Below are 21,613 nucleotides of genomic sequence, written 5' to 3' on the forward strand. Positions count from 1 at the left end.
TTTGTCAAAGGCACCCTAGGCACTCAGAAACTCACCTTTGCCAATATATACCTACCCAATGAACATCAAGATACAACGTTCCACACTATAACTGAAGCTCTCCTGGGTTTCACAGAGGGTCTCTTGATCCTGGGCGGGGACATGAATGTTCCTCTTGATCCTGCTATTGACTGTTCTAAAGGCATCTCTAGCATAGCTACGAATCTCATTCGCAATATTACAAAAGACTTACACCGACTACAGGTCATTGATGCATGGCGCCTTGCCAGACCAACAGAACGAGACTACACCTTTTACTCAGCAAGACATGATCTATACACCAGAATTGATTACTTATTTTTGTCCCAGCATCACCTTGGTGATCTAGGTAAGGTCGAAATATTCACCCGTTCATGGTCCGATCATGCCCCTATATCTTTGTCTGTCTCTTTGAACACAGACTCCCCCAGAGCAAATACCTGGAGATTAAACGAGGCAGGATTGAAGGATACGGTATTTTTGGACGAACTTAAACAAGCCCTTACGAACTATTTTAAAGAAAATGTGACAGAGGATGTTAGCCCTATAACAATCTGGGAGGCCCACAAATGCTACATTAGGGGCATACTTATCCAATTATGCGCTAGGAGAAAAAAGGCACACAAGGCCAAACATGAGGAATTGCTTTCTGAAATTTGAAAACTTGAAATCACTCATAAAAGTACCCCTACTACAGCAATTTTGTCACAACTAGTTACGCTGCGCACAGAATTAGCAAATCATCATAATCTTTTCACTGAGAAAGTTATTCTACGAATGAGACACCGGTTCTATGAACATGGGGACAAGTGTGGCAGATTGCTAGCCCGACTTTTACGTGCACAAATCACTAGAAACCACGTTCATAGCTTACAATCAAAAAAAGGTAGTTTATTGCATCACAGCCCCCATATAGCACAAGAATTCCACAGGTATTACTCTGATCTCTACCAGATTAACTCCCCACCATTAATTAATGGCGCATCCCACTCTGAAGCAATTGATACATTTCTTGACTCAGTGAGTATCCCTCAAATAAGCTCAGCACAACGCTTGACCTTAGAGGCAGACATTACCTCTGACGAAGTCTTTCAAGCAATTAAATCGTCCCCGACAGGCAAAAGTCCAGGACCAGATGGATACACCATAGGCTATTATAAAACATGTTCGGACTTACTCATTCCCCATTTGACAAATGCATTCAATGCCCTACAAACTAATGCCCAATTCTCGCATAATTCTCTGGAAGCGCATATCTCCCTTTTGTTAAAGGCTAATAAAAATCCAGAGGATCCAAGCAGCTACAGACCCATTTCTCTGATAAATGTCGATGTAAAACTCTTGGCAAAAATTGTCGCACTCAGAATACAGAAAGTAATTAATCCCCTGATAGGTCTTGACCAAACTGGCTTTATTACTGGTAGGGAATCTAGAGATAACACCAACAAACTGATTAACATACTCCATTACGCGAAACATAAAAACATTCCCCTTATGCTTCTGTCGACAGATGCCGAAAAGGCCTTCGACAGGGTTAGCTGGACCTATATGTTTACATGCCTTACAAAATTTGGATTTGGTGATAAAGTTAGCAAATGGATTCAATCTCTCTACAATGGGCCTGTTGCCAGAGTAAGGGTGAACGGGGTACTTTCGGATTATATCTCTATCAAAAATGGCACCCGACAGGGTTGCCCTCTCTCGCCCACCTTGTTTGCTCTCGCCCTTGAACCCCTCCTTATACATATTCGATCTCATCCAGACATTTCGGGTGTCACTATCACGGATAGACAGTACAAAGTGGCATCTTATGCAGATGATCTGCTTTTTTTTCTAACAAATCCCTTAATCTCCATTCCTAACCTGAATGTCTTATTTGACGTATTTGGGACATTGAGCAACTTTAAGATTAACTATACCAAATCTTTAGCGCTGAATATATCTATCCACCCTCGCGCGATTCAGGGGCTTTCCAAGAACTTTCCGTATAGCTGGGCGAACAAGCAATTCACCTATTTAGGCATCGTGATCACGAAAGATTACGATGAGTGGGTAGAAGTTAACTGTAAGAAACTGCACACTAATCTGACTAAGGATTTCCAAAACTGGTCTACACAGCCTATGTCTTGGGTGGGCCGCATTAATGTCATTAAGATGAATGTTATGCCTAGATTGCTATATTTATTCCAATGTGTCCCACTTTCCTATCCACGAAACTGGCTGAGGACTTTCCAATCCTCCATAGTAAAATTTATATGGCACGGCCGACATCCAAGGATAAAATCGGCCATTTTGTATAAAAAAAAAATTGAGGGTGGACTAGCCCTCCCTGATTGTGCACGCTATCTTCACGCTGTATTACTCAATAGGATTCTTGATTGGACTTACCATCTTGATAATAAAGGTTGGGTCGAGATCGAACAACAATCTACAGGTACACACCTGATACACTTGCCCTGGATAGACAAGATTCACCGACGGATTTTGCATAACTTGCACCCGCTACTTAAAAGTACAATGAAGGCTTGGGATCTGGTGAAAGGGAACCCTAAATTTACATCTTTCCCCTCTCCACTCATACCAATTACGAATAACCCAGCATTTCCAGCTGCACTAAGGTCTATTACCTTTAAGGAATGGTTAGTAGATGGACATCTACAATTTTTACATGTGATGGAAAAAGGCCACCTCGCTAGTTTAGATTTGCTTAGGCAAGTTAGGCCCAACGAGGTCCTTCAGGAGTATAAATATTTTCAAATTAAACATTTTTACACCTATTTAGGCGGTACGAAAACCTTGGGTAGACAACTCACCCCATTCGAAAATTTATGCAGTAAAGATGTACCACCGAAACATACAATATCACTTGTGTACGATTTGTTAGGTCTCAAAGTTGAACTAAAGCACCTGCCATTTGTGAAAGCATGGATAAGGGACTTAGGCCTAGACATTTCAGAAGATGACTGCAGCAATGCAATAAGTAATCTAATGTTTAGCTCTAGATGCTGTAAAATTCAGGAGCTCAACTACAAGATCCTGAGTAAATGGTATTACACACCCCTTAAACTACACCGTATCTACCCTGCTGTGAGTAATCTATGTTGGAGATGTAAGGCTAACACAGGTTCCCTTCTGCACATTTTTTGGGAATGTCCTATTCTGTCGGAATACTGGGCGACGATTTTACGACTCTGCTCTAAAGTTCTAGGGAGGAAACTATCTGACTCACCCGCTCATGTCTTATTGTTTTGGGAGGTTGGGATCGACGAGGGAATCCCAGATACCACCCTGGAGAGGCACCTACTGAATGCTGCTAAGATACTCATTCCACGGCTCTGGAAATCTTCCAGTCCACCGTCCGCTAAGGAATGGGTAGGTAAAGTGAATGAGATAGCTAAATTTGAGGAGTTATCTACCTTTTCAAGTAAGCAATACTCTAAGTATAGAGACACCTGGTTGAGATGGCTACTGTTTAGAGATACAGACGACTACAAACAATTACTAGAGTCTTGATAGGGAAGGAAAGGGAATATAATAACTGAGTTCCTAGAACACTTTTTGAGGGCTGGTTCCCTCATTATGAGTCACGCAACTTCTGATACTGAGATGTTACGGGCATGTTATTACGCAAGTTATGTTTAAATGCTCAGTTTCATGTTATCCTTTCTTGACGATATCATCTATCCGTGAACGAATTTGCATTGTGCTAATATGTAATGGCATCGTAAAAATGACTGTTCATTATTTTGGATGCTGACTTGCCTCCCCCTCCCCCTTTTCTTCTTTCTGTATCCCCCCTCCTTTTTTACTTATGTATTTATTATTTATTTCTCTTGTTTATTTCTTCATATACATTTCTTTTTTCTTCAAAATCAATAAAAATTATATTGCAAAAAAAAAAAAAATTTAAAATAGTTTTACAAACCATGGATGAATGAGAAAGATAGGATAAATGGCATCCTTTACTGCTCCATAGATATTTAAAGGGGACATATACACTAATTTTGAACTGTAGCTTAATCAATACTTTTTGCAATAAAATTGAATACAACGTTTCTAAAGGTATCTTAATGTTTTAGATACCTTTGGGGTCCACTTTATTTGTTATATTAGCATTTCTTATCACACTCCTCCCTTTCTCCTGATTTCATGTCCTGTTACAGCTACAGCAAGCCAGGGCAGCCGTCGGCCTTCTCTTTTTTTCACTTTCTTGAAAGAGAGAGCAGCACTGAGAAGGACTGGGCGTGCATTAGGGGAGGTGATGGTGCTGGTTACTGATGTCATTCAAGCCTGGGTCCTTCTCAGGGCTGCTTGCGCTTGTCCCTGCCCACTCGGGCAGGCACCCTTGCACACAGACTCAGTGCACCTTCAAACTGCAGCAACAGAGCTCAGGAGCTGGTCGGAGACCAGCGACTCATCACACCTCCCACTCTTCCCCATCGACAATGTGTTTTCCACACTACACAATAGTGATGTGTGGGCCGACCCGATACCCGTGGGACGGGCGGGTTCGGGTCGACCTCGCACTGCTCCTCGCAGGTGGCGGCACCCGACGGCCCCGCCCCTTTTGTGGCATCATTCTGACGTAACCTGTGGAGCGGGTCGGCGTGGGTCTATAAAAGGATCCCAGAAGCACGGGCTGCAGCAGGGCGGGTTAGGGTTGGGTGCGGGTCAGGAAAACCCTGACCCGCACATCACTACTTCACAAGCACAGGGCATCGAGCAATTAGGTTGCGAGGGGAGCAGAATGGAGCACTAACAGGCAGGCAAGTGAGGAGCTAGGAGAAGAAGTGATCCACTGATTTAAAGCAGTTGTATCCCAGCAGTGACACATTTAGCCTGCTTAAAGTTGAAACTGTTTAGAGTTAACTCCACTCCGTCACCCTTCCCGCTCCTCTCCCCTCCCCAATGAATTTCCCTGCACTACACAACGAGGGTCGCAGGGAGCAGCAGTGATGATCAGATAGAGGGAGAAGGCTTGCTTTACAAATGGCTTCAGCATAAATCTGTGCACGTAAGGGGAGGGTGGCTGGAAGACTTCCAAGCTGCATATAACTAGCATGAAGCGGCCTTGGACACATACTGCCCAACATTTTGGAAATAAAATGAGGGACAAAAAGTTGGCACGCGTAGCATGATGATTTTTTTTTATCACACCCATTTTTGTGGTCACACACCCTAATTACAATGTTCATTTTACAAAATTTGGCAGGTTATGAAAGTTTGAACATATTTCTGTGTTTTTTTTGTTATTACAGTTTTTATAGTGAAGGTGAATTGCCCTTTAAGCTGTGAGTCTAACTTTTCCCAAGAGACCTGTTATCTTATATCGTTAAAATTACTTATTTCCTTATCTTGAAATTGTTACAAAAGTATTTTATGAGCAGCTGTGGCTGTTCTGGGCTCTCTGCCAAAAGCCAATTAAGTTAGAAACTTTGTTTCTTTTTCTGGCTGTTCGGTGCAGAGAAAATCGGGACTTTCCAGTGCAAATGAGGGACTGTGGGTTGAGCTGTCAAAAGAGGGACTGTCCCTCTAAAAACGGGACAGTTGGGAGGTATGTTGGACTTAGTATAATGGGAAAAATCCATCTATTATGTTTCTAGAAAGTGGTAGAAAGGGGTTTACCCCCCCCCCACATCCCAGGTGTCCAAAATGTGCAGCCTTAAGTTCTTAAAATACAGTTCCCAGGTGGCAGGGATATGGCAGAGAGATGGAAAACAGAAAATCTTAACATACTTACCGTGATTTTCATTTCCTGGACTGAAGCATGGCAGCGGGCCAACAAGTCCATCCAGGTCCCCCTGCGCCCATCTCAACGACTGGAGACAATACCCCCTAGTAGGGAGGGAAACCCCTGCCCACTGCCATGCTTCAGTCCAGGAAATGAAAATCACGGTAAGTATGTTAACATTTTTTTTTTTCCTGTCCTTTGCATGGCAGTGGGCCATAGGGAGGGATTACTCAGGAACTTTTATTGCAGCTGCTGAAAGGACACTTAGCCCAAACCCAGCTAGGTTTTTTGAATAAACATCAAAACAGTAGTGTTTTGAAAAAGTGTGTAGGTTTTTCCAGGTAGCAGCTTTGCAGATCTCGTCAGCTGGAACTTGGGCACGGAAGGCCCAAGACGCCGCTATACCTCTGGTGGAGTGTGCTTTGACTGATGATGGCCCAGGTACTGTCTGAGAGGAGTAGGCCATGAGAATGCATTCTTTAATCCATGCTGAGATGACTTTTTTCGGAAGCACCCATGCCTCGTCTGGGACCTCCGAAAAGAAGATTTTCAGATTTCCTGAAACTTGACACCTTGTGTATATAGAGCTTTAGGCATCTCACCACATCGAGATTATGGAGTCTTTTCTCTTCTTCGTTCTTGGGATTCTCAAAAAATGAAGGAAGCACTATGTCTTGAGACATGTGGAATTTTGTGGAAACCTTGGGAATGAAGTTGTCTCGAGTTTTTAGAGTGACTTTATCATGAAGGAACTGGATCTTAGTTTCATCAGATGAGAGAGCGTGTAGTTCTCCTACTCTTTTTGCTGAGGAAATGGCAAGTAGGAAGACCGTCTTCAACGTCAGAATTTTTAATGGTATGTCATCTAAAGGTACAAAGGGTGCTTTGGTTAATGCATCCAGTACTAGTGAGAGGTCCCAGGGAGGGACTGTGTCTTTAACTGGGGGACGGATTTAACTGGGGGACGGATTAACTCACTGTGGTTAGGTTGTCTGATTTGATCAGGATAGATTTTTTCCTGAGATGTTTTTTGGAAGTGTAGGATCGCTAGTAGCACAGCCTTCAGTTCCCTCCAATTGGAGGATTTTTTGCTTTCCATGGGTGTCCACTTCCCTTGAATTTGGAAGTGTTTGAAGTGTGCTCCCCACCCCGTTCTGCTTGTATCCGTGGTCAGTGTTTCCTATGTAGGGGAGGCAATAGATACGGGAACTTTCAAGTTCTCTCTTCTGAGCCACCATGAGAGATAGTGGTCTGCGATAGGTGAATTAACTGGGAGTTTTCCAGGTGATTACTGTTCCATTGGTTCAAAAATTCTATCTGAAGAGGTCTTGCTTGAATTCGTGCCCATTTCACAGCATCTATGGTGGACATGAATTTCCCCAGAATTTGTTGACATGTCTTGGCTGTCAAGGATGGATGACAAGACAGATAATCTGCTTGTTGTTGAATGTCTGAAATCCTTTCCTCTGTTGGGCTTACTTGAAGTTTTTTGGAGTTTATGATAACTCCCAGAAATTGAATCTGTTGTGTTGGCTCCAACATGGACTTCTCCCAGTTGACAAGGCATCCCCATTTTTTCAGAGTATCTAGAACTATACTCAGGTGTTGAAGAAGGAGTTTTTTGGAAGGAGCTTTTACCAATATATTGTCTAGATATGCAAAAATCTGGATCCCCTTTAGCCTTAGGAAAGCCATCATGGGGGCTAGCACCTTGGTGAAAACTCTTGGGGCTGATGCTAGTCCGAATGGGAGCGCTTGGTATTGAAAGTGCTTCCCAAGGATCAGGAACCGTAAGAATTTTTTGTGTGGTTTCCCACACTGGGACATGCAGATAGGCATCTTGTATATCTATTTTGAGCATCCAGTCTCCATGGTTTATGAATTGGCATATAGACCTCAGTGTCTCCATTTTGAACTTTTATGTTTTGAGGAATTTGTTTAGATGGCCTAAGTTCAGAATTACTCTGAAATCCCCATTCTTTTTTTCTTCTTAAGAACAGGTGAGAGTATATGCCTCTGAAATGTTCTCTTTTGGGGACTTCTGTGATGATCTTTCTGTCTAGTAGGTCCCAAAGGATCATCTTTAGGGTAGAATTTGCTAGTGGAGATCGAGGCTTTTCTGAAGACACAAAATGAAACGTCGGAAAATTTTGAAGATCCAGGGCATAACCCTTGCTTAGGGTTTTTAAGACCCATTGATCTGACACGTGTTGAGCCCACACTGTCCTGAAATTCTGAAGTCTTCCTCCAAGGCAAGACACAGGGGCACCCTCATGCCGATTTCTTATCTTGTTTGAAGTCCCTTCTTCCGGGTGCCCCTTGTCCCTGGGTTCTTCTCCAGGGTTGCCTGGTGAAGGGCTTTCCCAGTCTGTATTGTTTAGCCTCGTGCAGGGGATTTTTTCTAAAGGGCCTCTTGTCTCTTTTGTCCTGAGGAAGGAAAGCCGATTTTCCTGCAGAGGCTTTTGATATGATTTTGTTGAGTCTTTCACCAAACAGTAGTGACCCTTCGAATGGGAGGAAGCAAAGGTTATGTTTACTTTGCGGGTCCGCATTCCAGTGACGCAGCCAGAGAGCTCTACGGGCCGCCACACTAAGGGCCATGGCTTTGGCCGAGAGTCTGACGAGATCCATGGATGCTTCCGTGGTGAATTCGTTTGCAGTTTTAACATCTTGAATCATTTCAATTAGCTTTTTTCTGTCTGTTCCAGATTTGACGGCTTGGTTAGACATTCCACATGTTAGATAAGACTTTTTAAGTGTCATGTCTTGTCTTCTTTCCATCGCATCTTTTAGCGAGACCCCTTCGTCCACAGGCAGGGCAGTACGTCGAGCCACTCTAGTGATGGCAGCATCCACCTTGGGGGAGGCTTGCCAGAGTTTCGAGTCCTCTTCTTCGAATGGATACATATTTTTGAGTCTTCTAAAGAAATTGAGTTTTTTATCTGGCGTCTTCCATTCCTCCAAAATGGTATCTTTGATGACTCTGTGTACCGGGAATTTTTCCCCCTTTCTTGACTGCTGATCTGAACATTTTGTCATGTTTGGGAGTATCCTCCGTATTGTCGAGTTCCAGAGAAAATCTCATCCCTTAGATGAGTGGTTCTAGGTATTCAAGATTGAAAGAACAGGTATCTTCAAACTGTTCTTCTTCTTCTTGGTCAGTTAGAGATAGTTCCCCTTCAGAAACACTGAAGTAGTGCGTCTTCCTGTGAGGTCTGCCACTGGCCTCGGTCATAGAGGAGGGGGTCTTGTGTCTTTCATCTAGATTGTGTAGTACTTTCTCAGTAACTACATTGACCATATCACTCATAAATTGTTTTATGGTAGTGTGCATCCAGTCTTTAATGGAGTGCAGTTGATCAGAGGAGGGATCAGCCACTTCCTGCAGACACTTCTCACAGAGCCTTTTGCCTTGAATTGCTGTTTCTCTGCATGTAATACAGTCAGTTCTGGGAGTCTTCCTTCTTTGAGATTCCTCTCTTAATGGGGGACTCCTGAAAAATAAGGTATTATAATTACTCACCGCTGCTTGTTGTTTGCATCAATCAAGATGGAAAATACTCTCTTAGTGCCTTACCCCCTGGAGCCTAAGCGTCTGCAGCTCATAATTGACAGTCTGGAGGAAAATAAATGACATTGTCAAGTAATTACAAGAGATATTTGAGAAGAATAAGGCTCCAAGCGTTTTTAACCTCCATATAACTTACACCTGGGATCAATTGAGAGTACAGGTGCACACAGAATCCTCAAGCTCGGGAAATCTTGCCAGAGAAACAGGAAACAGCAACCTGTTTGTTTGAGATCATATGAGGAATTAAACTTTGATGCGCTTGTCCTTTTAAACCGACGCGAAAAGGCGCATGCACAAAAAAACGTAGCTTGAAAATGTAGGCGCCATTAGATGGATGGGCGCTGGTGTCTTATCGCGCATGCTCTAACTCCGTTAAGGCAGCATTGCGGCTGATTGCGCCATTGGCAACAAAGGCCTGAAGCCCGTCGGCTTCACCTGGAACACACACAAGGTAAGAGACCTCGGTCCCAGGCGCTTCAGAGCGAGAGAGTAGCACCTCTGGTATAAGGGGTATCTTCGACAGGAGAATTGAGATGGGCGCGGGGGGACCCGGGTGGACTTTTATTGTACTTCCTGTGCTGCCTTCCGGCGGGGGATTAACCTTTATTGGCCCACTGCCATGCAAAGGACAGGAAATAGGACAGTTATGTGCAGACTGGGAACAGACACACAGGCAGGGAGATGGGAGGAGTTTTCCAAGCTACAGCAGAGCTCAGCCTGTCAGTCAGTGCTGTGACCATTTCCTGTGAGAGAATGAACAGACACTCCCACCTCTCATTGCAGCTCTGATAGAATGACACTTTTAGCAGGTAAAATGCATTCAAAACTTTTTTTTTTCCTGCATCACTACATTGTTTGAGGAAAGATTAATCATATATCTGAATATGAAGGTTATGTAAAATATCCCCTTTTAATCTTATTAGAATGTAGTCAGTTAATATGTAATATATCCTACACAAGAAAAGTTTATTTGGATGTTTAAATTCAGTCATATTCCAGTTATATTCTTCTTTACCATGGCACATATACTGTTTATTTAAAGGGGTGGTTCACCTTTAAATTAACTTGTAGTATATTATAGAATGACTAATTCAAACAACTTTTGACATGGTCTTCATTATTTATAATCTTTGAATTATTTGCCTCATTTTCCTGACGCTTTCCAGCTTTCAAATGGGGGTCACTGACTAGGAGAATCGAGGTTGAGTGAGGTGAAGAATAATAATAGTACTGAGAGTGGGCCCTTGGTCTATGGTTCTTTGGTGGGCCCCTGGTGTCCCAGTCCGACACTGTATTGGGATATTTATATGTTTTCACTTCTTAATCATTGTACAGTGTGGTTGTTATTCACATGTAGTTATGTATTAGGGTATAAGTTGCTATAAAGCGCAATACCCAGGCTTATTCTCGTCCAACATGTCTAAATAAAACTCTTTTGTCATTAGGAGCATGTGTTGTCTGATGCAGCAGGGCAAATGGCCACTATAAATCAGACTAATGGAACTGCGTGACGTATGGGTGGCTTCTGCTTATTCTTCGGCCCTCCCAGTTACCACACAACAGCATTATGTGTAAACAGCTTCCAATAACCCCCTAATATTAAGGACACACACCTTACAGAGACCAGCAAGTATGTAACAGGTTCGCAGCCGCAAGGGAAGACTGAATAAAATCCTGCCCCAAAGAAAAATCCTACTACTCAGCGTAAACAACTTCTTAGTGGAGCACTGTAGTATCTTAAGGCTCCAGCCAATCCCCGCGTGACCACCATTTTACGCCGAAGGTCACGTGACGGAGACGTTCGTGACGTCACCCACGGCGTCTTATCTACTGGGAACTAGCAGCTACCCTAGTCTATCCTATACGATAATCCGTATAAACAGTGCGGGAAGTTGCCGCCAGTGTTTGTGTTCCCTCGGATACAGAGCTTGCTGGGGGAGAGAAGGCGCAAGGTAGGTGGCTATACTCGCTTTGTTTCTATGCGAGTTCTCTGGCTGGATGCGCGGCCTTATTACTCGTTCCTGTGTCACCACCAGCATTTGGTTTATTCACACAATGAAGCGGCGCATAGCATTCTAATCAGTGTAACAGACTTGTGCATGTTCTTGTGCACATATATCATAATTATGAAAAAAAGCTTGATTTGCCGAGTTTTATTTATTTATTTTAAAAAAGTTTAACTTCCCCCGATACAGCGTTCTATTTCTATGACAATGAATCGTCTGCACCCTTAACTGAACATATATCTCATATGTATCTCTTTATTTTCTAGCTGGTCGCTTCCTATTTTAAAGTGTTGCCATGGATACAGAGCAAAGCATGGAGGGACAAACACAGGTATAGGGGATACATGGTTTGAGTGTTTATTGAGAGGTCTCTTGCTGGGTTTTTTTCCTGATCTATTTCTTTTTTTTTCCCTCATCAGGTTTCCGAAAACCCTCATTCTGAATATGGGCTCACAGAGAATGTTGAGGTACAAAATGATTTTGCCTTGCATTTTTATTCAAGAAAACACATTTATGGGATTTGCAACTCCTACCATACGTACATACGTACATACAGGGCCGGAACTAGGGATTGGCAGAGTAGACACATACAGGTTGCCCAGGGCACCTGGCCTGGCTCTGCATACATGTCGTTTCATGTGTTCCTCAGTAGAGAATTGGTAATGGAGCTCAGTCTGGTCTGTGGGTCTAAGGGTGGCCATACACAGGCAGATTAAACAATAAAAAAAAAAGGATATCAAGGATTCTGGTTGTTGGCTTTCTCTGCCGGTATATCTTCTGTCTGTTCTCCCTCAGACTTAAAGCAAGGATTCAAAGTTTCAAAGGAAAACCAGCGCTCACTGCACGAGGTCAGATCCACGAAAAACAGAGACAAGAGAGATTTCCGCCAATATGGTGTAGTATTTTCCAAATGTGTACACTCACCTTTATGTGATTAGCATATACTATAAATAAATAAATAAAAAAATGTCCCTTGTATCCACTCCAACGTATTATCCTATCTCATACGGATTTGTATAGAGGGGTACTCACGAACGTTTAAGGGATATTGTGCAGAAAAGAGGCGTAGATATCAGCAGCGGATTTTACATGCGGCTCCAAAGCTTCATCCCACTATGGAAATTCACTGACATAGCGTAAAATTGTAAACATCTTGTAAACACTGTAACAAATGTTAAAAAATCCACTCACAATGTTCCAGTAATAAAATCACAATATTTTGTCTCCCACAATCACCGCTTCAGCGTCCCCAAGAGTCTACAAGCTGTTGATATTTAGGTGGGAAAGTTCGCTGGCGTCTTTTCCCACCGCGTGTAAACCTCAGGCGCTTAGTGATGGCGTATTAGCCTTGACGCGTTTCGTCCTTCGACTTTTTCAAAAGGCTTGCCTTTTGAAAAAGTCGAAAGACGAAACGCGTCAAGGCTTGCCTTTTGAAAAAGTCGAAGGACGAAACGCGTCAAGGCTAATACGCCATCACTAAGCGCCTGAGGTTTACACGCGGTGGGAAAAGACGCCGTCGAATTTTCGCACCAAAATATCAACAGCTTGTAGACTCTTGGGGACGCTGAATCGGTGATTGTGGGAGACAAAATATTTTATGCGATTTTATTACTGGAACAATGTGAGTGCATTTTTTAACATTTGTTTATTAAAGATGTTTACAATTTTACGCTATGTCAGTGAATTTCCATAGTGGGATGAAGCTTTGGAGCCGCATGTAAAATCCGCTGCTGATATCTACGCCTCTTTTCTACACAATATCCCTTAAACGTTCGTGAGTACCCCTCTATACAAATCCGTATGAGATAAAGTCTAGGATAATACGTTGGAGTGGATACAAGGGACATTTTTTTATTTATTTATTTATTTAGTGTATATGCTAATCACATAAATGTGTGTGTACACATTTGAAAAATACTACACCATATTGGCGGAAATCTCTCTTCTCTTTTATTCTTTTTCTCTGTTTTTCGTGGATCTGACCTCGTGCTGTGAGCACAGGCAGATTAAAGCTGTTTATGTCAGTACTTTAGACAAATCCCCCCCCCCATCTGCCTGTGTAGGCAACGTTGTGACGGGATATGGATATCTGATCAATTAGCCAACGCGTCTTCGATCGCAAAGAAAAATTAAACCTGCCCGATCGATATCTTTGTTAGATATTGATCAGGGAGTCCCATCGGCGCATTGTAATCCGATCGTTTGGCCCTAGGGCTGAATGATCGGATTAACCCGATATCGCCCTGCCTTTGGTAGCATATCCGGTTAAGATCTGCTTGTTTGGCGATATTTTATAGTGTATGGCCACCTTAAGATCATTGTATCATCTAATTGCTATATTACTCTGTAAATAACTCCCCATTATCATCATTTTCATCAGTACCTGCTTCATTAGAGCTTACTATTTAATTCTCTATCCTATTTACATAACTCACTTTATGGTCGGCTTCATCTGCCTTTATAGTTTTCAGGTGACCATACACTGGCCAATAAAAGATGCAGGTTTGGTCTGGACCAAGTTAGCAGCTTATTGGCTTTAAAAGGGGCTATCCCTATGGGCCTGCCTAACCAATATCTGGGTGGAAACTGGCCAGATATTGATCAAACATGTTTAAAAAATCCCATTGGGACAAGGACCGTGCAGGCATGTTGCTGTGGTCCTTGCCCCTACGGCCTGCATTTACAATTGCTGTGGTTCACCTCAAAGCGGGCTTATCTAGGAAGAGAACACTATAAAGTATTTGTCTGTCAGAGACAGCTATCTTGGCTATTCTGAAAACTGTGGATGGAAGTCCACTAACTGTTTGGTTTAACCCTTTTCTGTTAAGTCTAAATGAAGGTGCATTTATGTTATTTTGGATGCTGATGGTGTGGTTTTTCATTTAAGATACTTAATTCTGGTGCTGTAATTATGTTAAAATATGTTGTTTAAGAGGTACAGTTACGTATATACTTCTGTTATGTGATCTATATAGGTCTGGTTCTTATTAAATATATGGAATGTAATGTAATATAGTGTTTTAGAGGGTTTTCCTATTTAGTCGTTGTTTGCCGCTTTTATGATAGCTACAAATTAGCAAATGGTTTCAATAATTCTGTTATTTTCTTCCCAGCGAATAGTCGAAAATGAGAAGACCAATACTGAAAAAATATCCAAACAGAAGGTTGATCTGCAGGGCTTGCCTACAAGAGCGTATCTTGACCAAGCAGTAGTTCCTATACTTTTACAAGGCCTTTCAGTGCTTGCAAAGGAAAGGTAAGTATTTTTTGTTTTTTACATACTGGTCACCTAATTGTTTTTAAATTTTCTTATTTTATAGTAGAATAGACCAGCATGCAAACCTAGCTATCATGTTGTGAAAAAATAATTCATATTCCGGTCACCTCCTTTGTGTTTTGTTTATGGGCAAAGTGTATAATGGGAAAGGGTAGTAAAGATCAGGCTTTGGGCAACATAGAATGGAACTATGAGGAGTTTTGTTAAAAGCCCACATGCTTCAAATATTTATCAGATTGTAAAAATAGTTTGCTCCCCTCTTCATGCTAGCTCTCTCTTGACTTGTATAGAATGTTTAGCAGTATCTACCAAATAGAGCAATCTCTGTTTTTAAAGGTGTGGTTCACCTTTAAGTTAAATTTTAGTATGTTATAGACTGTCTAATTCTAAGACTTTTTAATTGGTCTTCATTATTTTTTTTTTATATAGATCTTTAATTGCCTACTTCTGACTTTTTCCTGCTTTCAAATGGGGATCACTGCCCCCATCTAAACAAATTCTCAGTAAAGCTACAAATATTATTGCTGTTTTTGAATACTCCTCTTTCTATTCATACCCTTTACTACAGTAGAACCCAGATTTTACGTTTCTCAAGGGACTGTGGAAAAAACGTAAAATCCGGGAAAACCTTAAATTAGGGAAACGTGTTAAGGGCACTGAAATGTGTTGGAGTCCTTTTTTATTTGAAATCGTGTTACTAGCTATGTTATATTATGTTATTTAACATCCTTCAGCAGCAAAGTAAAGATTTTTTTCACCACTCCTGTGCCTTTCCTCTTCCTTTCTTATATAGTTTTGTGCCCCGTTCCTTACTCTGCCTTCCCGGACTGCTTCTTTCCCCACCTTCTCTTACACAGCAGCCTCTTGTTTGTGAAGATCTTGTTCCCGGTCCCTACGGTCAGCCTCCCTTTCCAGACAGCTTTCTCCCCCAACCCCTCCTTCTCCAAAACCGCTTCTGTTACTACTCACAAGCTTGTGCCTAACATCTGTTTCTGTAACTTAAGCACGCCAGTCTTCCGAATCTCTCTCTCTCTCTCTCTCCCTCCCCGGGAAAACGTTAAATCAGGGGACGTAAATTCTGAGTTATACTGTATTTATATTCTTTCTCATATACAAATCAATGCATTGTTGCCTGGGTAATTTTGACCCTAGCAAGCAAATTGCTGAAATTGTAAACTGCAGAGCTGCTGAATAAAAAAGCCAAATAACTCAAAAACTACAAATAATAAAAAAAAAAATGAAAACCAATCGCAAATATCGCTCTGTAGATCACACTAAAAGTTAACTCCAAGGTAAACAACCCCATTAAATGAACAGAGATGAACTACTCTGAACTGAGTCAAGCATGTATTAATTATTTCTTAAAAGCAGAATCACTTGTAATGCCATTTGTTTGCAATTTTCAATCATTTGCAGATACCTGTATTCATTGTGTTACTAAATAAGGCCTCATTTGGGTTTTGTGTTCAGTGAGGCATTACACAATACATTTCATCATGGGTCAAGAAATGTGTGAAGAAAACATTTTAAAATAAAAATATCATTGCATGTGATTATGATCGTGTTTTAAACGTTATCGTAACTTGTAAATTCATATTTCATATTCTGACTTTACTGGTCTTACTTGTAAGAGAGATTTTACTTGTATTTTTTGTTTTTTTCCTTCACAGGCCACCAAACCCCATAGAATTCCTTGCAGCGTATCTCTTAAAGAACAAGACACAGTTTGAGGAACGAAGCTAGAGTGCATACATCTCCCTGCTCCATTTTACATAAATATTGATTACTAAAAGACTTTATTGAACAGATTGCATTTTGTCCACAGTATAATACAACTCAAATGTATCAGTTCATCTTCCCAGCAAAGGTGGACATTTAGACACAGACACTGTGGTAAACAAGACAACAAAGGGAAGAGGCCTATTTCTTGCAAATAATTTGAATTTATTGTTTTTGACCAGATTTTTTTTTTTTTTTAAATAAAAATGTGACTGCTAATCTGCATTTCCTGGTAATCTTTTGGCCTTTTAACAGGAAAATTATATATACCTCAATATAAAAACCAGATGATTTACATTCAGTTTGATTTAAAATTCTTATACAGGGACAATTTACATACAAAAAAACTAAAAATCCGATAACTGGTTATTTATAGGCTAATTTTAGTTTATTAGGAAACTACCTGTGGTCTGCAGGAAGTGCTTTTACTATTTGTCATCTGAAGAAAGGGAAAGCATTTCATTCTCCTGAAATGTTTGTTTTGGGTATCAGATTGCATCACTTGGCTTTAAATTTGATGTGTGAGGTGACAGTCCTAAACTGCAGACCCAAAGAGCAAGAGACGTGGGTGGGCAGAATAAGTATGCCCTAAATTGTCCAAATTGTAGTACTGTATTTTTAATTTTTTTTTTTTATTAAATGTAGGTTTATATATGTTTAAATTGTTATTTTGAGCACAACATGGAAGGCATTATTAGCTTGATAAAGTGTCTCTGATAAGTTTAAGTACAGGATGCAGTGGTCTGCACTCAAAGATTTGAATAAAGGCATTTTAGTGTGGATGATGAAGGTAGTGTTGAAAAAAGCCTATTTCCAGTCGTAAAAGGAGGATGGTATAAGTTGGGCCCGAGAACACTTCTAATTCCAGCCCCCCCCCCCCCAGCCAGCTAGGTACAGCACCTAGGAAGACTTGCCCATCTGCCTTGCCACTCTATGGAGGACTGCAGGCAAGCTCCATCCTTCCCTAGGCCGCTGTTCCCGCTCTTCGGAGGTCCGCACCAGCCTATCATACAGGGAAGTTCTCTAACTGGGCACAAGCAGACTGGCTGAGCAGGTAAGACACCAACATATATATACTAGGTGCCTGCATGCTTCCCCCCACCCCAGTACACCTCCCTCTTCATCTCTCCCTGCCTGGCCTGTAGCTCCTTCCAAGCTGCAGGCTCTCTCCTGCCCTTAGCACCTGAGCTGTTAGCCAGACTTCGGGGATACGCTACAGCCGCAGTTTTTTTTTTTCTTAGCCGGCTGTGTCTCCCCTGGTGTACTGTATCCACGGGGTTAGCCACGCCCCACCGCCATTTTGGTAGCGGCTTGGTGCCCTTTCCCTACGCTCGGCATCCAGCTCTCTTTCTGGCGACGCAAGGCTGCCCAATACCCGCCTTGTTAATGATTATCGCTTCCTTTAGGATGCTCTACCCTTACGCAAGGCACAAGGGAACACATTTGGACTGCATACATCCATCCTGCTTCTCCTAAGGGTTGATCAGAATGACCGACAGAACAGAGGAGGCAGTTGTAATAAACATCTCAGCACGCACTGCTTCTCGGGTTTCATACCTGGCATGTGCAGGCTGTAAAGCTAAATTTTCCACCATTTCTGCTGACCCTATGTGTGCAACTTGTAGACACACCAATAGCCCACCTAGTCCCCCGCAAGCACCCACCAACACACACAGCAGTCCCATGGCCTCCACCTCCCAAGGAGGCTCCAATTCAGACCTAGTACGTGCACTATCCCTCTCCCTAGCTGGGTTACAAAATCGATCCTGCATCCCAGAGACTGGATAGAGTACTAGAGCGTTTATCCAACCCTGTCAGACACAGGGCAAACGCCCAGCAACTACCAAACGGCCACCCAACTCTCCTCCGGGAGCCATGGGAGGTTTCAATAATTTGTCAGATGAGGAGGGTCAGGTCCTAACAGACAACGACTCTGAACAGGACCCTGAGCCAGACCCCGAAACCCCTAGGACACAGGGAAGTGGAAGGGCTTATACAGGCAGTCCTCCAAACCTTAAAATATCGTAGACACAACTCCTGTCTCAGAGACGGGGAAAGAATATTTTCAAACGGCAGAGAAAAACTTCCTGTGTCTTCCCAGCCTGTGAGCAACTTGAAGAGATTATCAAATCTCAGTGGAAAAACCCCGATCACAAGGTACAAGTATCCAGATGGTTCTCTCAAGCGTATCCCTTTCCACAAGAGTGCATAGATCTCTGAGCAACACCCCCTACAGTCGACCCACCAGTGTCCAGACTGTCAAAGACTACCACTATACCAGTAGCCGATGCTGCATCCTTTAAGGATCCGATAGACAAGAGGCTAGAGGGGTTTTGCAAGACTATCTTCACAGCCTCAGGCACAGCCTTTAGACCAATGTTTGCCACTGCCTGGGTGGCCAAGGCTATGGAGGTCTGGGTGGAACAGGTGGCACAACTGTTTGGTTCTGAGGACCCCTCGACAGGCCTCTTACTTTCCCAAGTAGCTGATGCTACAGCATACATCTGTGAAGCATCCCTGGACGCAGCGAAGCTTGTTGCCAAGGCATCTGCACAGTCCATAGTGGCCCGTCGCTTTCTATTGCTTAAGACCTGGTCGGCAGACTTAACTTCTAAGAGGTCACTAGTCAGTCTACTCTTCCAAGGAAAACAATTATCTGGGGCAGAGCTTGACAAGATAATCTCACAGACCACTGGTGGTAAGAGTACCTTACTTCCACAGAACAAGCCCAAGAGACCTACATTCAGACGCAGACCCTTTTTTCGTCCCTTTCAGCAGGGACAGAGATCAAAGACCCACGCAGGTTCTCGCCAAAGATACCATAACAAACAGGGTTCCACGTGGAACCCTGCCAAGGGGTCGACCAAGTCTTCTCAAGATAAGCCCACCTCCACGTGTGCCCACCCCTGGAGGGGTACCAATAAGCGGCCACCTAAGATCCTTCCAGGAGGACAATGAATTCATGACAGTAATAGACATAAAGGACGCTTATCTTCCCATTCACACAAATCATCACAGATACCTGAGGTTCTATGCAGCAGGGAAACACTGGCAATTCGTGGCACTACCATTCGGCCTGTCATCAGCCACCCACGTGTTCACAAAGGTAATGGCGGCAGAATTATCAGAATTCCGGCTAATGGGCATAACCGTAATCCCCTATTTAGACAATCTTCTGGTGAAAGCTCCCTCCCGAGACTTGGCAACCAGTCATACCGCTCAGGTATTCAAAAACCTATCTCAAATGGGCTGGGTGATCAATCACAACAAATCCAACCTAATCCACAGAACATAGAATACCTGGGATTAATACTGGATTCCAGGAGAATGAGGGCCTTCTTACCAAGGGACAAAGTCCATACCCTACAGAACAGGATTGAGACCTCAGGAGAGCCGAGACGGCCTCCCTTCGAACAGCCATGCAGACCTTGGGGGCTACGGTAGCATCATTTCCAACTATACCCTATGCCCAGCTCCACACCAGACCCCTACGACAGCTCATTCTATGACACCAGAGGAGGGATTGACAGAACCTTGACCTCGACAGATAATACTTCCGGAAGTAGTCATCTCGATACAACCACAAGGTCCCAAAATTCGTAGCACGAAGCATCGATCTTCATGCATGGGTGGTGGATGCCCTAGTACTTCCCTGGATGTTCACCCTAGCCTAAGCCTTCACGCCAAGAGCAACAGACCTCATAGGAACGGTGGTAGACAAAGTTCATCTTCCCCTGAGGGTCAGATTGTCCACCCAAATTCACATACGTGGGCTTTAACGGCGTGGCTCTTGAGGCCCTAGTATTGAAGGCATCCGGAGCACCCCAAAAGCCAATGCTACGAGCCTGAAAGACAGTTTCAGCAAAGATTTACCACATGGTATGGAAGACATTCATTGGTTGGTGTGAATCCAGAGATCAAGACCCGAGAAGGGCACAGGAAAAGGACATTCTAGCCTTTCTACAAGCCAGACTCACAAAGGGCCTAGCTCTAAGTTCCCTATGTTCAGCCTCCCTTTCCAGACGGCTTTCTCCCCAACCCCCTCCTTCTCCAAAACCGCTTCTGTTACTACTCCAAAGCTTGTGCCTGACGTCTGTTTCTGCTGATTTTAAAGTGTAAATCTGGGAAACCAGTGCTTAAAACCCGGGAAATTAATTTATACATAGAAATGATTGGACCGCAGGAAAAAGACGTTAAATGCGGGAAAACTTTAAATCCGGGGACGTAAATTCGGGGTTATACTGTACATCTGTTCACAGAGTTTCAGAACTAGTGGCACTATCATGCCAGTCTCCATCATCATTCAGTATGATAAGGTGGTCCTGAGACCAACTCCAGAGTTCCTGCCTAAGGTTGTATCAGAGTTCCACCTCAATCAGGATTTGGTCTATGAGGCTATGCCCGGATCCAAAGAATTTGTTAGAGAGGGGACTAAACAAATTAGATGTCCATGCTATCAAGATTTACTTGGAAGCTACTAAGGAGATCAGAAAGACAAATTCTTCATTTTTCCAGAGGGATCCAAGAAGGGAACAAGAGCCACAAAGGCAACCATAGCCAAATGGATTCGTTCCACCATCATCAGAGCCTACGCAGTGAAGGGCAGACCGCCCCATTCAATTTCAGAGCTCATTCTACCCGATCAATCAGCTACATGGTCCTCCCTACACACTTTCACGTGCTGCTACAGGCTGCACACTCAGGCTTCCGCAGAAGCCTTTTTTGGGAGGAAGGTGTTACAGACAACCTTGGTCTGAACACGAGTAAAAAAGGGGTACAGGTCCCGCCCTCAGGGGTTGCTTTGGGACATCCCCATGGTGCCTGTGTCCCCCAGTATAGGTGAGAGAAAGGAAGATTTTAGTACTTACCGTTAAATCCTTTTCTTTCATCCTAGATTGGGGGACACAGGCCTTCCCTCCCTGATTAAAGGGGACCTGTCACCCAGACATAAAAATCTGTATAATAAAAGTCCTTTTCAAATTAAACATAAAATTCAATTTCTATTTTTTATTAAAGCATTCATAGCTGTTATAAGCTCATCTAAACATCTCAGCTGTCAATCAAATATTGTCTGCCCCTCCTCTATGCCCATGGCATAGAGGCGGGGCAGACAATTACTTTCACTTTCCATTCAGCACTTCCTAGATGTCACTGCTCTCCCCACATTCCCCCAATCTCTTCACCATTTAATTGTGTAACCAGAGCATGTGGATGGACATCAGGTCCCCCAT

At 43.0% G+C, this 21,613-nt stretch overlaps 1 protein-coding gene and 1 long non-coding RNA gene across 6 annotated transcripts in view; one reads left to right on the forward strand and one right to left on the reverse strand.

The window, feature by feature from the left end:
- LOC121393667 overlaps window positions 1-11,025 on the reverse strand; it is a 111,493-nt gene extending 100,468 nt beyond the window's left edge. For all 4 annotated transcript variants that reach the window (XR_005961234.1, XR_005961235.1, XR_005961233.1 and 1 more), the window contains exon 1: window positions 10,934-11,025. This is a non-coding gene — a long non-coding RNA (uncharacterized LOC121393667). The remainder of the gene's footprint in view (window positions 1-10,933) is intronic.
- dpy30.L (dpy-30, histone methyltransferase complex regulatory subunit L homeolog) lies at window positions 10,087-16,601 on the forward strand. Of its 2 annotated transcripts, none has more exons than XM_018263070.2 (5): window positions 10,087-10,129; window positions 11,593-11,657; window positions 11,746-11,793; window positions 14,440-14,582; window positions 16,274-16,601. In XM_018263070.2, exons 2-5 carry the CDS (start codon window positions 11,622-11,624, stop codon window positions 16,344-16,346), a joined length of 300 nt encoding a protein of 99 aa, XP_018118559.1. In that variant the 5' UTR covers window positions 10,087-10,129; window positions 11,593-11,621; the 3' UTR covers window positions 16,347-16,601. The 2 variants fall into 2 exon arrangements, with proteins under 2 accessions (XP_018118559.1, XP_018118558.1); XM_018263069.2 differs by lacking the exon at window positions 10,087-10,129 and adding an exon at window positions 11,133-11,272.
- The last annotated feature ends 5,012 nt before the right edge of the window (window positions 16,602-21,613 follow it).

The sequence above is a fragment of the Xenopus laevis genome, chromosome 5L (genome assembly GCF_017654675.1).
Source record: "Xenopus laevis strain J_2021 chromosome 5L, Xenopus_laevis_v10.1, whole genome shotgun sequence".
Taxonomy (NCBI): Eukaryota; Metazoa; Chordata; class Amphibia; order Anura; family Pipidae; genus Xenopus; species Xenopus laevis.